The 15,615-nt window shown below is 45.8% G+C and overlaps 1 protein-coding gene across 4 annotated transcripts in view; it reads right to left on the reverse strand.

The window, feature by feature from the left end:
• LOC311099466 (spectrin alpha chain, non-erythrocytic 1) overlaps positions 1–15,615 on the reverse strand; it is a 56,854-nt gene that overhangs the window by 17,312 nt on the left and 23,927 nt on the right. For 3 of the 4 annotated variants that reach the window (XM_084140152.1, XM_084140150.1, XM_084140149.1), the window contains exons 9-23: positions 15,348–15,485; positions 15,122–15,232; positions 14,954–15,031; positions 14,639–14,794; positions 14,197–14,401; positions 12,893–13,074; positions 11,390–11,756; positions 5,278–5,588; positions 4,876–5,010; positions 4,479–4,627; positions 3,573–3,771; positions 1,359–1,463; positions 1,137–1,169; positions 992–1,027; positions 42–89 (exon numbers count right to left, since the gene is read on the reverse strand). In XM_084140152.1, the coding sequence (XP_083996278.1) occupies positions 42–89; positions 992–1,027; positions 1,137–1,169; positions 1,359–1,463; positions 3,573–3,771; positions 4,479–4,627; positions 4,876–5,010; positions 5,278–5,588; positions 11,390–11,756; positions 12,893–13,074; positions 14,197–14,401; positions 14,639–14,794; positions 14,954–15,031; positions 15,122–15,232; positions 15,348–15,485 (2,253 nt within the window). The remainder of the gene's footprint in view (positions 1–41; positions 90–991; positions 1,028–1,136; positions 1,170–1,358; positions 1,464–3,572; positions 3,772–4,478; positions 4,628–4,875; positions 5,011–5,277; positions 5,589–11,389; positions 11,757–12,892; positions 13,075–14,196; positions 14,402–14,638; positions 14,795–14,953; positions 15,032–15,121; positions 15,233–15,347; positions 15,486–15,615) is intronic. The other variant, XM_084140151.1, reaches the window with a different exon arrangement.

Below are 15,615 nucleotides of genomic sequence, written 5' to 3' on the forward strand. Positions count from 1 at the left end.
GGAGGGGGCGGGATCGAGGGAGTGGTCTTTAGAAATCTTACCTTGATAGTATTAAAGTTAGCCGTCGTTTGAACAGCCAAGCGTACATTCTACAATCAAAGGTGAAAAAAATCAGAGCAGAAAGGTGGGAGGACAGGAAAAGGGGGGGAGGAGGGGAGGGGAATTGGGACAAAAACAGAAAAGCACCATGTTAGCGCAGCGGGGGGGCTAAAGGCTGCCCATGTCTTCCACTGTTGCCCAAGAGACAGCCGGCACCATCAACATGGCGATAGAAGACCAGCAGGCCCCAAACCACCAAAGGACCACCATTACCGTACATGCAGTGGACACGGAAACTAAAGCGCTGACTACAGCTCGGGGCAAAAGTTACCATGGGGGTTTATGTGTAGGCTGCGTCAACAAAGATACATATAATACCGTCTTCTAGCTAAATCCATCTATTGGTGTATCAACATGTGTCTGCGATGTGTGTTCAGCTGTTTTAGGTGTAATGAGAAGGGTTCTAATAGGTCAAAATTACCTTACAACTCATGTTTTACCCTAATGAAACCCTAATAAACAGGTAGCTAGAGTAAACAAGTTCACTAGAGTAGCTAGTGAACACTAGAGTACTTCTAAGTATAGAGTAGAATATATCGAATGGTGAGTGGTAAGTGCCAGGTCTTCCATTCATTTGCTTGTCTCTTGTTTGTGTTAACAAGTACGTCTTACATTAACTGATGAAAGGTCCTATGAACAAGGCTGAATTAGTGGGCATGAATCCATGATTCAGGTTCATCCAAATATTTTTGACTCCCACAGTGTCAAAACCCCAATGCAGTTTAATCATGCTCAGATTCAAATGACGACAAGTCCAGATTGACAGGCTACATGCTGTCCAATCTTTTATGGACAAAATCGACATGGTCAGACTAAAACTATATAGTTAGGGAGACAAAATGCTTTGTTTGGATATCCATGAGACTATGTTGATTGGTCAAGACAGTCTTACCTTCCATGGTGAAGCATTTTTGGAATCGGCATCATCCTGTTGGATCAAACAGGGAAATGTGGGTTACATGCATGATAGAAATAAACATTCTAGATACATTATACTGTTAAATCAAAATGTATTGAAACTCAGGAGTCGTCTTTACCTTGCCAGGTGTGGAACCCACCATTACTTGTTCCTGGAGAAAAAAAAAGAGTAAAGTTGAGCTAATCGTTTTACACTGGTATCACTGGAAAGTGAATACCTTTGCTATTTTTCAAATAATGTAAAATAATCTCACACAAATACTAATAACAATTGCTTCATAGGCTTTCATCTTTGACAAATGAAATATATGACATATCTCTGCATTAGCGGGCTACATTACCTGAGCTTGGACCATGGTTGCCTCCTCGACCATCAGGCCCTCAGACTCCAGCTCAGACGCCACCTTGTTGATGTCCCTCAGACGAGACTCGTTGGCCTTCAGGTCCTGGTGGACACGCAAGGAGAAGAAAGAGTCAGTACACACATTTTATTCACCAAGGTACTGGTCGAGATGGGTATGGTAAGACCTGCAGTGCACATCACACTCCCCTGTGTTCTAGTATGTAGACATTATTAAATGGCTCTGCAACCAGGCTATTGAGGGTACTTGGAGTGGCAGCTCGCGTGCATCAAATTAGAGTTTATTTGTGCCGGTCAATCAAAAACCCACAGATCAGCAGTCTAGCTGTCTTTAGGAAGAAAAACCCTCATACTGTCTAAAATGTAGTACAGTGCATTCAGAAAGTATTCAGACCCCTTGACTTTTTCCACATTTTGTTACGTTACAGCCTTATTCTATTAATGGATTAAATAAATACAAATCATAATCAATCTACACACAATACCCCATAATGACAAATCAAAAACAGGTTTTTAGAAATGTTGGCAAATTGGTCAGGGAGGTGACCAAGAACCCCGATGGTCACTGACAGAGCTCCAGAGCTCCTCTGTGGAGATGGGAGAACCTTCCAGATGGACAACCATCTCTGCAGTACTCCACCAATCAGGTCTTTATGGTAGAGTGGCCAGACGGAAGCAACTCCTCAGTAAAAAGGCACATGATTGCCCACTTGGAGCTTGCCAAAAGGCACCTAAAGACTCTCAGACCATGAGAAACAAGATTATTTGGTCTGATGAAAGCACGGTGGTGGCAGCATCATGCTGTGGGGATGTTTTTCAGCGACAGGCACTGGGAGACTAGTCAGGATCGAGGGAAAGATGAACGGAGCAAAGTACAGAGAGATCCTTGATGAAAACCTGCTCCAGAGTGCTCAGGACCTCAGACTGGGGCGAAGGGTAACCTTCCAACAGGACAACGACCCTAAGCACACAGCCAAGACAACACAGGCGTGGCTTCGGGACAAGTCTCTGAATGTCCTTGAGTGGCCCACCCAGAGCCCAGACTTGAACCCGATCTAACATCTCTGAAGATACCTGAAAATAGCTGTGCAGCGACACTCCCCATCCAACCTGACAGAGCTTGAGAGGATCTGCAGAGAAGAATGGTGTGCCAAGCTTGTAGCGTCATACCCAAGAAGACTCGAGGCTGTAATCGCTGCCAAAGGTGCTTCAACAAAGTACTGAGTAAAGGGTCTGAATACTTATGCATTTTTTTAATATATTTTTTACACCTGCAAACATATCTAAAAAAAACAGTTTTTGCTTTGTCATTATGGGGTATTGTTTGTAGATTGATAAGGGGAAAAATCGTTTTAATCAATTTTAGAATACATTTACATTTAAGTCATTTAGCAGACGCTCTTATCCAGAGCGACAACAAAATGTGGAGAAAGTCAAGGGGTCTGAATACTTTCCAAATGCAATGTATATCCTGCAACCACTAACTTGTCTCTTACAGGTGGAGTGCACTTTAAAACAGAGTTCAACGGACAGGAGTTTTTTTATGCTTTTTGGTTCACTAAAGCCTAGGGCTAGGAATTATATTTATATTTATTTTTATTATATATTTTTTGTCATTTAGCAGACGCTCTTATCCAGAGCGACTTACATAAGCAATTAGGGTTAAGTGCCTTGCTCAAGGGCACATCGACAGATCTTTCACCTAGTCGGCTCGGGGATTAGAACCAGCGACCTTTCGGTTACTGGCACAACGCTCTTAACCACTAAGCTACCTGCCGCCCCAGGGCCCCCACAATACGGTATTATTATAATACTTAGGTGCCGATACGATATGTATTGTGAATCGATACTGCTACAGAGGGACAAGAAAAAGCCATGAGAAAATGAGTTTTGATCAGTCATGGAAATAAAAGTGCTGAAAACATGTTGGCTCACCAAGATTGAGGCCAAGCTATAGAAGTAGAAATACCAGAGTTTTGGCGCAAGTACAGCTGACTAGCGCAAGCTAACGAACTATCTAGCAGAGAATCGATACTTGGGAGTCATAGAATCAATATATCGTCAAAAATAATATTACGATACCCTACTGTATCGATTCTTTCCCCTCATCACTACTAAAGCTTAAAAGGATGAAGCCCAGTAAGTCAGCTAGTGCCCTCTCCTATTCCCGGCGGCCATGTTGTGTGTGGCGTACCTTCTGGAAGTCGTCAAACTTCTTCTGCAGCACCTCCACCTGCTCCAGGTCGGAGCCCACCTCCTCGTTGGTGAGGGCTCCCTCCTTCTCGTTGATCCACTGCTGCAGTTCGTTAGCCTCTCGGAACAGCATGAACTTCTTGCAGCTCTTTTCTAGCATGTCCTTGCGCTTCTCGCCCAGCTCCAGGAGATTGCCGTACCTAAAATTACAGGATGGAGGTTTTAGAATCCCCTTTGTGTAGAGCGAGAGAGCACGAGAGAGCACTGGAAGCAGTCACAAGGACTACGACATTGACAAGGGTATTGATTGAGGGAGTGGCAGGAATGGCAATGGCTGCGTTGCTCGTGGGAATGCGTGGTGACAACTAGAGGGACACTCTGGTCCTACTCACAGTTCCTCCACCTGCTTCATGCGTACAGACACACTGCAAGCCTCCTTTGCGACCGGCCTGCTCAGTCGCAAACATGACATGCGCAGGAAGGCGTTAGCGGTTAGAGAGGGAAACAGAGAGATAGAGAGATCGAGAAAGAGAAAATGGCAAGGCCATTAGTGACAGAAAGAGAGAAAAGGTTAAGTGCTACTGGCTCACTGAACTGTTATAATAAGGAAGAGACTAAAGGGAGAGCGCGAAAAGTAGAGGGACATTGAAGAGGTTGATTGTTAATTAGCTAGGCTAAGATATGAACGCGCATTTGTTCATTTCAAGCAACGTTAGAAAAACAGTTAATTAAATGACTCGGGTCAACAGGTTAAGTTCGAAGTTAAATAGGTAAAAAGGTGGTAAAGAACTACAGGAGTGTACTGAAGATGAGTACTGGGGCATGTAAGAGCAGAAGTCAGAAATTACAGTGGGAAAGGGATGGGGGTGGCAATTTGGAAGTGGGTTAGGTAGGAGGAGGCCCTTACTGGTTCTCGATCTGGTCCTGGCGGAGGCCGATGCTGCCCTGCTCATCCAGCAGGTTCTCCCTGGAGGAGGACTGGGTGGGGTCTAGCTTCTTGACGTAGGCCGCTGGCACAAAGCCCTGGCGGTCGTTCACCTCCACCTTCCACCAGTCCTTCAGCAGGCGAGAGAAGGTCAGATGAAGGCTGAATATGCATCCCATTCAGTTCATACTATCTTGGCTTATACCTATCAAATTATTTCCGTTCTACATCAAGTGCCTAGTCATGGGTACGGGCTAGCAGCAGTTGTTTGTGGACCAGGCCCTGCTTGGAGCAAGGCTTTTGTTCATCTCGCTAAGATGGTCACTTTATTTTATTATCCCGTGTGTGTGTGTGTGTGTGTGTGTGTGTGTGTGTGTACCTTGTTGGTGCTGTTGAGCAGGGTGAGGATGTCTCCCTTCTTCATGGTGACCTCACGGGGGCTCTTCTCCTGGTAGTCATAGAGGGCCAGCACCAGCTCCTTGCCAGTCTCATCATCGGTGGGCGCAACTTGTTGCTGCAGGTGGAAAGGAAAAAAGTATTAAGAGGTGCAATCTAGACAATGGCAACATGAAAATATCAGTTTGAGTCTATAATAGACCTGGAGTAGTAAAGAAATGATTGATTTGTTGGACATCTGGTTCTCAGACATTTGCAAAGACGGGAAATATAGTTGAATTGTTCATAGAATGTTAGCTAGCTAGTTTAGGCATTTATAAGTTGTAAAATGGTGTACATTCATTTCACGATAAGACTAAAGATGTAATGTGGGTTCCAGACTCACCCTGCAGGACTGGGCCTGCTCCTTCAAAGCCTGGATGCTGCTGCCATAAGCACTCAGGTCAGACATCAGGGCTTCGTGCTTCTTCAGCAGGGCCTCAGCCGAATCCTCATCCTTGCCGTAGTCGGGGCTGGCCACGATGGGCTCCTTCTCCCTCATCCAGGACTCTGCCTCGTTGGCGTCGGCAAAGTACTGCTGTGCCTGCAATGAGTCCTCCAGGTCCTGCCTGCGCTGCCCGGCCTTGCCTTTCAGGGTGTCCCAGCGGCCGTTCAGCTCCCCCAGCTTCACCTTAACCTCCTCCCCAGCAAAGTGTCCTGGTGGGGACCACAGGGAGAGGGGGGTTGTTTATTTACAGTGCCTTCAGAAAGCATTCACACCCCTAGACTTTTTCCACATTTTGTTGCGTCACATGGATTGGTAATTTTTGGTCAATGATCTACACAAAATACTCTCATACAGTGGGGAGAACAAGTATTTGATACACTGCCTATTTTGCAGGTTTTCCTACTTACAAAGCATGTAGAGGTTTGTAATTTTTATCACAGGTACACTTCAACTGTGAGAGACGGAATCTAAAACAAAAATCCAGAAAATCACATTGTATGATTTTTAAGTAATTAATTTGCATTTTATTGCATGACATAAGTATTTGATCACCTACCAACCAGTAAGAATTCCGGCTCTCACAGACCTGTTAGTTTTTCTTTAAGAAGCCCTCCAGTTCTCCACTCATTACCTGTATTAACTGCACCAGTTTGAACTCGTTACCTGTATAAAAGACACCTGTTCACACACTCAATCAAACAGACTCCAACCTCTCCACAATGGCCAAGACCAGAGAGCTGTGTAAGGACATCAGGGATAAATTTGTAGACCTGTACAAGGCTGGGATGGGCTACAGGACAATAGGCAAGCAGCTTGGTGAGAAGGCAACAACTGTTGGCGCAATTATTAGAAAATGGAAGAAGTTCAAGATGACGGTCAATCACCCTCGGTCTGGGGCTCCATGCAAGATCTCACCTCGTGGGGCATCAATGATCATGAGGAAGGTGACGGATCAGCCCAGAACTACACTGCAGGACCTGGTCAATGACCTGAAGAGAGCTGGGACCACAGTCTCAAAGAAAACCATTAGTAACACACTACGCCGTCATGGATTAAAATCCTGCAGCGCACGCAAGGTCCCCCTGCTCAAGCCAGCGCATGTCCAGGCCCGTCTGAAGTTTGCCAATGACCATCTGGATTATCCAGAGGAGGAATGGGAGAAGGTCATGTGGTCTGATGAGACAAAAATATAGCTTTTTGGTCTAAACTCCACTCGATGTGTTTGGAGGAAGAAGAAGGATGAGTACAACCCCAACCGTGAAGCATGGAGGTGAAACATCATTCTTTGGGGATGCTTTTCTGCAAAGGGGACAGGACGACTGCACCGTATTGAGGGGAGGATGGATGGGGCCATGTATCGCGAGATCTTGGCCAACAACCTCCTTCCCTCAGTAAGAGCATTGAAGATGGGTCGTGGCTGGGTCTTCCAGCATGACAACGACCCGAAACACACAGCCAGGGCAACTAAGGAGTGGCTCCGTAAGAAGCATCTCAAGGTCCTGGAGTGGCCTAGCCAGTCTCCAGACCTGAACCCAATAGAACATCTTTGGAGGGAGCTGAAAGTCCGTATTGCCCAGCGACAGCCCCGAAACCTGAAGGATCTGGAGAAGGTCTGTATGGAGGAGTGGGCCAAAATCCCTTCTGCAGTGTGTGCAAACCTGGTCAAGACCTACAGGAAACGTATGATCTCTGTAATTGCAAACAAAGGTTTCTGTACCAAATATTAAGTTCTGCTTTTCTGATTTTTCAAATACTTATGTCATGCAATAAAATGCAAATTAATTACTTAAAAATCATACAATGTGATTTTCTGGATTTTTGTTTTAGATTCCGTCTCTCACAGTTGAAGTGTACCTATGATAAAAATTACAGACCTCTACATGCTTTGTAAGTAGGAAAACCTGCAAAATAGGCAGTGTATCAAATACTTGTTCTCCCCACTGTATCAAAGTGCAAGAAAAATTCTAACATTTGTAAAACATTTATGAAAAATAAAACATTTTTATTAGATGAGTATTCACAGCCCTGAGTCAATACATGTTAGAATCACCTTTGGCAGCGATTACAGCTGTGTGTCTTTCTGGGTAAGTCTCTAAGAGCTTTCCACACCTGGATTGTACAACATTTACCCATTCATCTTTTCAAAATTCTTCAAGCTCTGTCAAATTGGTTGTTGATCATTGTTAGACAAGCATATTCAGGTCTTGCCATCAGTGGCGACCCACCTGTTTTGAGCCCCACCTATTTAGCAAAATATTATAATAAAAAAATGTTGCTGCCTGTTTTGCATGTTATTTTGGCATTAATACGTGTCACATATCAGTTTGCAAACATCATTAAGTTAATAAAGCTGCATACAAACATGGTCTCTTTTTTGCTTTCTTGAGTAAGGCAGCTCCAAAATGCCTAGCTCAGTGCTTTCTGTGGTGGTTGGGCAGCCAGTGGAAAATACGGAGTAGGGGTTGGTAACGTTCTCTAGTTGCGCCGTGATTGGCTCAGTGTTCTGTCACTCATGGGGACACTACGTCACCGCAAAATCTACGGGGAGAGCTCAAAAATTCAAGCCCCTTGGGTGCTGCCATAGATTTACATTAGAAGTGCCCATCCAAGAAGGCTCAAGGTCATTGGACACAGATCAAATGACGTCAAATCACGTTACATCTACCGTAGCTTTGATTGGACTGATCATGTCAACATCATACTTTCAAAATCTTAGCTAGCAAGCAGTCATCATCATGAATCAAGTCGACAATCTACTGGCAAATCCTTTTCAATCCTTGTCATATGAAGAGAAATTATAGACAAAACGTATCGGTGCTCATCGGCCATTGGACATAAACATTACACAACAAGTTGGAAATCGCAAATTCAACAATGAGTGGTTTGGAAGGAATCAGTGGCTAACTGCAAACGTTGCAAAGCAATCACTAGCCTGCTATTCAGTGGAGTGGGTGTGTGGTCCAAGTCTGGGTTTAAGGGTCTCTTTTCCAAGCTTAAAAAGGATAAACATTCACATGCAACACCATGGGCCAGAAAAGGCTGAATACATTGGCCATGCTGTCAATCCAGCATGACTTCTGCCTTTTTCAAAACAACTGGAAACTCGGAAATCTCAGACTTCAGTGAGTTCATGACAACTGGGAACTCCAAAAAATGTTGCTCCGACTGGGAAAATAAGTTTTGAATGGTCATCCAACTCAGAATTCCAAGTTGGGAATTCTGACCTCTTTCTAGAGCTCCGACCTGAAGATCACTGACGTCATGATTCAACCTTGTTCCCAGTTGTCTTGAAAGAACCATAAATCCAGACAATGCCAGACTTTGATGACAAAGTTTGATGACAACTTTTTCCCCACGTAGGACCGCCGCGCCACCTTCTTGTTCAAGGTGAGTCCAAAAATGTATTGTATACTGATGCATAAATTATGTAGTATGCCTGGGCGATATGTATACTGTAGCTAAGAAAGTAATACTAAGTGTATGTTGTGTAGTAAGCTGTTAGTAGCCCATGTGTCTCACCCTAATAATTTAGTCCCTTTCCCCCTCATAACTTAGCCTACTGTTTTGACTTGGTGGTGCACATGTATCCTATAGCCTGTTTTAGAGAAATGTAATCATCAAATATTGTAAGAGCTTTCATTGTTTGCTTATATGCCCCCTTTATTTATCCTACGGTTCTGACTTGGTGTACAGGGAGAATACTGTAAGAACGGCCCATGTTCTTAATTCTGTCGCAGTACATTTCAAAAGTGCTAAACAAATACACTGATCAAAAAAATAAAGGGAACACTTAAACAACACAATGTAACTCCAAGTCAATCACACTTCTGTGAAATCAAACTGTAGTGGTGGTGACCACAGACCACTTCTCAGTTCCTATGCTTCCTGGCTGATGTTTTGGTCACTTTTGAATGCTGGCGGTGCTTTCACTCTAGTGGTAGCATGAGACGGAGTCTACAACCCACACAAGTGGCTCAGGTAGTGCAGCTCATCCAGGATGGCACATCAATGCGAGCTGTGGCAAGAAGGTTTGCTGTGTCTGTCAGCGTAGTGTCCAGAGCATGGAGGCGCTACCAGGAGACAGGCCAGTACATCAGGAGACGTGGAGGAGGCCGTAGGAGGGAAACAACCCAGCAGCAGGACTGCTACCTCCGCCTTTGTGCAAGGAGGAGCAGGAGGAGCACTGCCAGAGCCCTGCAAAATGACCTCCAGCAGGCCACAAATGTGCATGTGTCTGCTCAAACGGTCAGAAACAGACTCCATGAGGGTGGTATGAGGGCCCGACGTCCACAGGTGGGGGTTGTGCTTACAGCCCAACACCGTGCAGGACGTTTGGCATTTGCCAGAGAACACCAAGATTGGCAAATTCGCCACTGGCGCCCTGTGCTCTTCACAGATGAAAGCAGGTTCACACTGAGCACATGTGACAGAGTCTGGAGACGCCGTGGAGAACGTTCTGCTGCCTGCAACATCCTCCAGCATGACCGGTTTGGCGGTGGGTCAGTGATGGTGTGGGGTGGCATTTCTTTGGGGGGCCGCACAGCCCTCCATGTGCTCGCCAGAGGTAGCCTGACTGCCATTAGGTACCGAGATGAGATCCTCAGACCCCTTGTGAGACCATATGCTGGTGCAGTTGGCCCTGGGTTCCTCCTAATGCAAGACAATGCTAGACCTCATGTGGCTGGAGTGTGTCAGCAGTTCCTGCAAGAGGAAGGCATTGATGCTATGGACTGGCCCGCCCGTTCCCCAGACCTGAATCCAATTGAGCACATCTGGGACATCATGTCTCGCTCCATCCACCAACGCCACGTTGCACCACAGACTGTCCAGGAGTTGGCGGATGCTTTAGTACAGGTCTGGGAGGAGATCCCTCAGGAGACCATCCGCCACCTCATCAGGAGCATGCCCAGGCGTTGTAGGGAGGTCATACAGGCACGTGGAGGCCACACACACTACTGAGCCTCATTTTGACTTGTTTTAAGGACATTACATCAAAGTTGGATCAGCCTGTAGTGTGGTTTTCCACTTTAATTTTGAGGGTGACTCCAAATCCAGACCTCCATGGGTTGATAAATGTGATTTCCATTGATAATTTTTGTGTGATTTTGTTGTCAGCACATTCAACTATGTAAAGAAAAAAGTATTTAATAAGATTATTTCATTCATTCAGATCTAGGATGTGTTATTTTAGTGTTCCCTTTATTTTTTTGAGCAGTGTAGTTATATTAACTACGTCCGTCCTATCGCGCTCATTAATGTCTTAATCGAAATTAGGGACTGCCTCTTATCAGCTCGTCGTCCCCTTATGCCATAGTTTGTACATCTCAATTGTCAGTAGAAACCACATTTGTTTAAGCAAGTCAGCCATAAGCTCTGTTTGTTTTTTAAAGGCAGTAAATTAGGCTGAATGAATGGTTTCGCTGCCAGAAAAGGCTCTGCTGATATCCAGGTGTTGCAGACTGAACCAGGTTCTCCTCTAGGATTTTTCCAATGCTTAGCTCCGTTCAGTTTCTTTTTTATCCTGAAAAACTCCTCAGTCCTTAACAATTACAAGCATACCCATAACATTATGCAGCCACCACTATGCTTAAAAATATGGACAGTGGTACTCAGTAATGTGTTGTATTGGATTTGCCCCAAACCTAACAAATGTTTTGCTGTATTACTTTAGTGCCTTGTTGCAAACATGATGAATGTTTTGGACAGGCTTCCTTTTAACTCTGTCAATTAGGTTAGTATTGTGGAGTAACTACAATGTTGTTGATCCATCCTCAGTTTTCTCCTATCACAGCCATTAAACTCTAACTATTTTAAAGTCACCATTGGCCTCATGGTGAAAGGGTTGGGACAATTCCATTTAAATTCAATTCAATTCAATTCAATTCAGGAAGTAAACTATAATTAACTGATTGAAATGGAATTGACCCAAACCTGCTAGATAGTCAAGAGGTGAACAGTTGAAAAAAAAGGTGACAGAAGGGCCTATGCATGTTCGTAAGAAACAGCTCACCTTCCTCTACCATGGCCTCTCCTTTCTGGGTGACGGCCTTGATGCGGGGCTCGTGGCCGGCGATCTCCGCCTGCAGGGCCTGGTGCTTCTTCAGCAAGTTCTGGACGCCAATCAGGTCTTTTCCCCGGTTGGTGGAGGCGGCGATGGGCTCCTTCTCCCGGATCCAGGTCTCCTCGTCCTCCACGTCCCTGAAGAGCTGCTGCAGCCGCAGGGAGTCCGACAGCTTCTGCTTGCGGGCGGCCATAGGGTCGCGGAGGGCATCGTAGCGCGCCACCAGCGCCTCCTGCTTGCGCTTGATGTTGTCGCCGTCAAAGTGGCCTGCCTCCTGGAACTGACGCGCCTGGATGGTGATGCCGTCGATGCGGTCCTGGAGAGAGAGAGAGAGAGGGAGAGTCAGTCAGCCAGCCAACTAACTACCTGGTGGCAGTAAAGGCATCTGCATGCTTCCCATCCAAAACAGGTTTGGAACAGTTCATTCATATATTATGACGACGACATTGTGACGTTTTTCTTCGTTTTGGTCTTCGGCAAGGGTTTTCTCGGCTGTTCGTGCACACAACATTTTTTTCTTGAGGGAAGTCGAAGTCGGTAGCCGAAGTCTACACCCCTTCGTAGGTGATTGGTCAACAGTAGGTATTCTTCAATGAAGTGTGTTGTCATTCAACGATAGACGAATCGTTTTCATGCAAATGTTTTCACTTGAGAAATACTACACCAAACATCATAGTTAGATGTAATATTGCACGACAAAGATCTCCTCTCCAAAAACATCCAAATTATAGACAGACGCTACAGCGTCTCAAGACGGAGAAACATTATTGCCGCTTTTTTCTCGTTTTTAAAGGGAAGGTCTTTTAAGGGAGTAAGCGAGCACACTAGTTTGGTTCGCCTAGCCGAGTTCGGCTAGGTGCCAGCCGAACCGAAGCATGCCGACGCCTTAAGTCAGTCAGCCAGTCTTACCTTATGCGCAGCCAGACCGCATAAGTCAACACAAATATTTGAATGGCTGAATGTTATAGACCATAATGATGTCACTGCAACCAGGCTATAGAGGCTACTTGGAGTGGCAGCTCCCATGCATAAAATCTGAGTTTATTTGTGCCGGTCAATCAAAAACCCACAGATCAGCACAGAACAACTGTCGCTAGAAACCACCAGGCATGGATGGGATTCTTATGAGAAGGAGAAACACAGTCTAGCTGGTCCCAGAGGTAAATGAAACAGTGTCTGTAAGTAGTTAACTTGAGTAACACCCAAACATTGACCTGGAGGCTACTGGTGATGTTGTTCTCCAGTTACCTGGTGGCTGTCAGTCAGTTATCTAGTGGTGATATGGAAGTCACTTGGCGCGTTCGAGTGGATCAAAACCGTGGTTCATTGTGGGTAAATTGGGACTTACTGACCTACAAATTATAATGAGTAGTTATATATGATGCAAGGTGATTTGTAGATCAGTCAGCAGTTGCCTGCACTGTCGGCTGCAATGTCAAACAAGCCCTTTACCTGATGGGCAGCCACGTCCGCCTCCAGCAGGGCGTGCTTCTTCTGCAGGTTCTGGACACTGGTCAGGTCCTTGCCGTAGTCATCTGAAGCCAGGTGGCCCTCCACCTCATACAACCACAGCTCAATGTCCTCCACGTTTCTGTTGAACTGCTGCTGCTGGTTGGCCTCGCGCAGCTTGATGCCTGGGGGAGAGGAGAGCGTGGTGAGGAGAGGTTTAGGAGTGGTTGAAATGAAGTTGGATGTGAGAATTTAAAAAAAGGAGGAAGGGTATTTCTAGGTTCAAAGGTTTTGTTTCAAATCTTGGGGCTCCAAAATGACCTTGTCCAGTAACTAACAGCTAGTCACATTACAAGATAACAAAAGCACCTTCATTTTGAAACGTTACTCTCCAATAGATGCGGTAAAGAGGTCAATGGAACTCGTCCAAAAGAATGTAAATGCCATGGAAACGTGTGGGGGAAAGATCCCGAATCGCCTCATTGCCCCCCAGCAAAATTAGCCTACATATAGCCTATTGTTAATATGTGTATTTCACACTATGTTGAGGTAACAATCAGAGTATAACGCTTGTATGGATGTCAACCCCAATACATGTTCACGTCATCGTCACCAATCAACTGCATTAGTTAAAAGCGACTGACTACCACCACCGATGTCTCTATGCTAGCTATGAGAAAGTCAGTTGCACAACTGAATGCATTCAATCAAAATGGGTGTTCCGCATTTAACCCAACCCCTCTGAATCAGAGAGGTGCGGGGGGCTGCCTTAATCAACATCCACGTCATCGGCGCCTGGGGAGCAGTTGTTGTTGGAGGCTAACTGCCTTGCTCAAGGGCAAAATGGCAGATTATTCCACCTTGCTAGCTCGGGGATTCGAACCAGTAAACTTTCGGTTACTGGCCGAACGCTCTTAACCGCTTAGCTACCTATGCTACCAGCTTATACGAACGGGAGTTAGCATTTAGAAGACACTTCTTCTAAACCTGAAAAGGGACTCCTTCTGAAATGTTCTGCAGCGAAACAGCCAAATATATCCTAATCAGATTTTAGTAACCACATTGTGGGCGTTACAATGCATCAATCATGACGGATTGTTAGATCAGACTTGTTGAATGTGCGCCAATCCGCCGTCCTTCTATCCCCCACGGTCTGCATTCCATTGACCTCTTTACCGCATCTATTCACCAGCATTTCCGCCATTTTCTACTACCTCCACTTGAGGGAAACACAAAATGGCGATCGCTATAATAATAGCCACACACTTCATCCGAACTTCACCTCTCCCCCACTCTCGTTCTCTCACCTTTGAGCTCGGTGGCCTCCAGCAGCTTCTTCCACTGGGAGCTGACCTCGTCCATGCGTACAGACACCTCGTCGGCGGCGTAGTGCTTCCCGTCCAGGAGCTCCTGGCCAGACTTCTGCAGAGCGTCGATGCGGCTCTGGTTGGCTGACAGCTCCGCCTCGAAGGCTTGGTGCTTCTGGACCTTGCCCTGCAGGTTGGACGGGTCCTGGGGACAACAGAGAAAGCAGAGAGATGGTTGCTATTAGGCCAGAGTACTGTGAATAAGAATCTGTGTGGTTCACGGTGGTATTGTATCCTAATGGGATCTCGTAGCAGTCTAGGAGAAAGCCATGTTGAGCATTGAAAACCCATTATAAAGTAGCTAGCTAACTAGCTAAAAGTATACCACTATAAAGTAGCTAGCTAAAGTACCTAACTAAGAAACATTGGTTCCCAACCGTACCTTGTAGGCTTCGTCGGTGGCCGTCTTCATCTTCTCATTGATCCAGCTCTTGAGTTCGTCCGAGTCGCGGAAGAACTGCTGCAGGTGGAAGGAGTCCTCCAGAGCGGCGCGGCGGGACTGGGCACGCTCGTGCAGGGCGTTGCGGCGGCTCAGCAGCTACAGGGGGCAACACAGATGGGGATGACATTTTATACACAACACCCAGAATATGATATAAACAGATATAGAGAGTTCAAAGTGCTCCAAAGATAGGACACATTCCGGTCCTTATCGTATTCATGTGTAGTGTGCAGAATGTTTCCCCTCTGTACTTACCGCATCTCTACGAGTGGCAACATCCTCCTTGGCATAGTGGTTGTTCTGGATCAGTTTGGTGGCAAATTCATCCAGGGCCTAAAGAGAAAGAGGTCAGTGGTTAAGTTTAAGATTTGAGGAGAGAAAGCTGATCCTAGCTCTATGGTTATGACTAGGACAAGTACTCACAGTGATTTTCTCCTCCTGGGCGCTGAGGGACTTCTCAAAGTCCTCGTGTTTCTTCAGCAAGGCCTCCACGCTGTCCAGAGAGTCACCAAGATCCTCGTTCAGAAGGAAAGCCTGGACGCACACAAAAAAACAGACTTGTATATTAGGATCACGCACCACACCATTTCTGGAGAATAATACTTTTTGGGTGAGTACATTGTTTATTATTGTGTGTGGATGGAGATACCTCTTGCTTGCTCATCCAGTTGTCGACCTGCTCTGTGTCCCTGTAGAAGAGTTGCAGGTCCATGCACTGCTCGTACTGCTGCCTGCGCACCTCCCACAGCTCCAGCAGAGAGTCCTTCTCCTCAGTCAGGACACCAAGCTACACATAAAAATAAACAAGGGAAAAGGGGGATCAATGAATCTGTCTGGAAATCCATGTTAAAAGTATGAATCCAAAACCAAGGACAGAAACAGTGGGAGAGAGAGGGAGACAGAAACAGAATGCCAGT

This window comes from Coregonus lavaretus (assembly GCF_964263955.1).
Source record: "Coregonus lavaretus genome assembly, chromosome: 24".
Lineage (NCBI taxonomy): Eukaryota > Metazoa > Chordata > Actinopteri > Salmoniformes > Salmonidae > Coregonus > Coregonus lavaretus.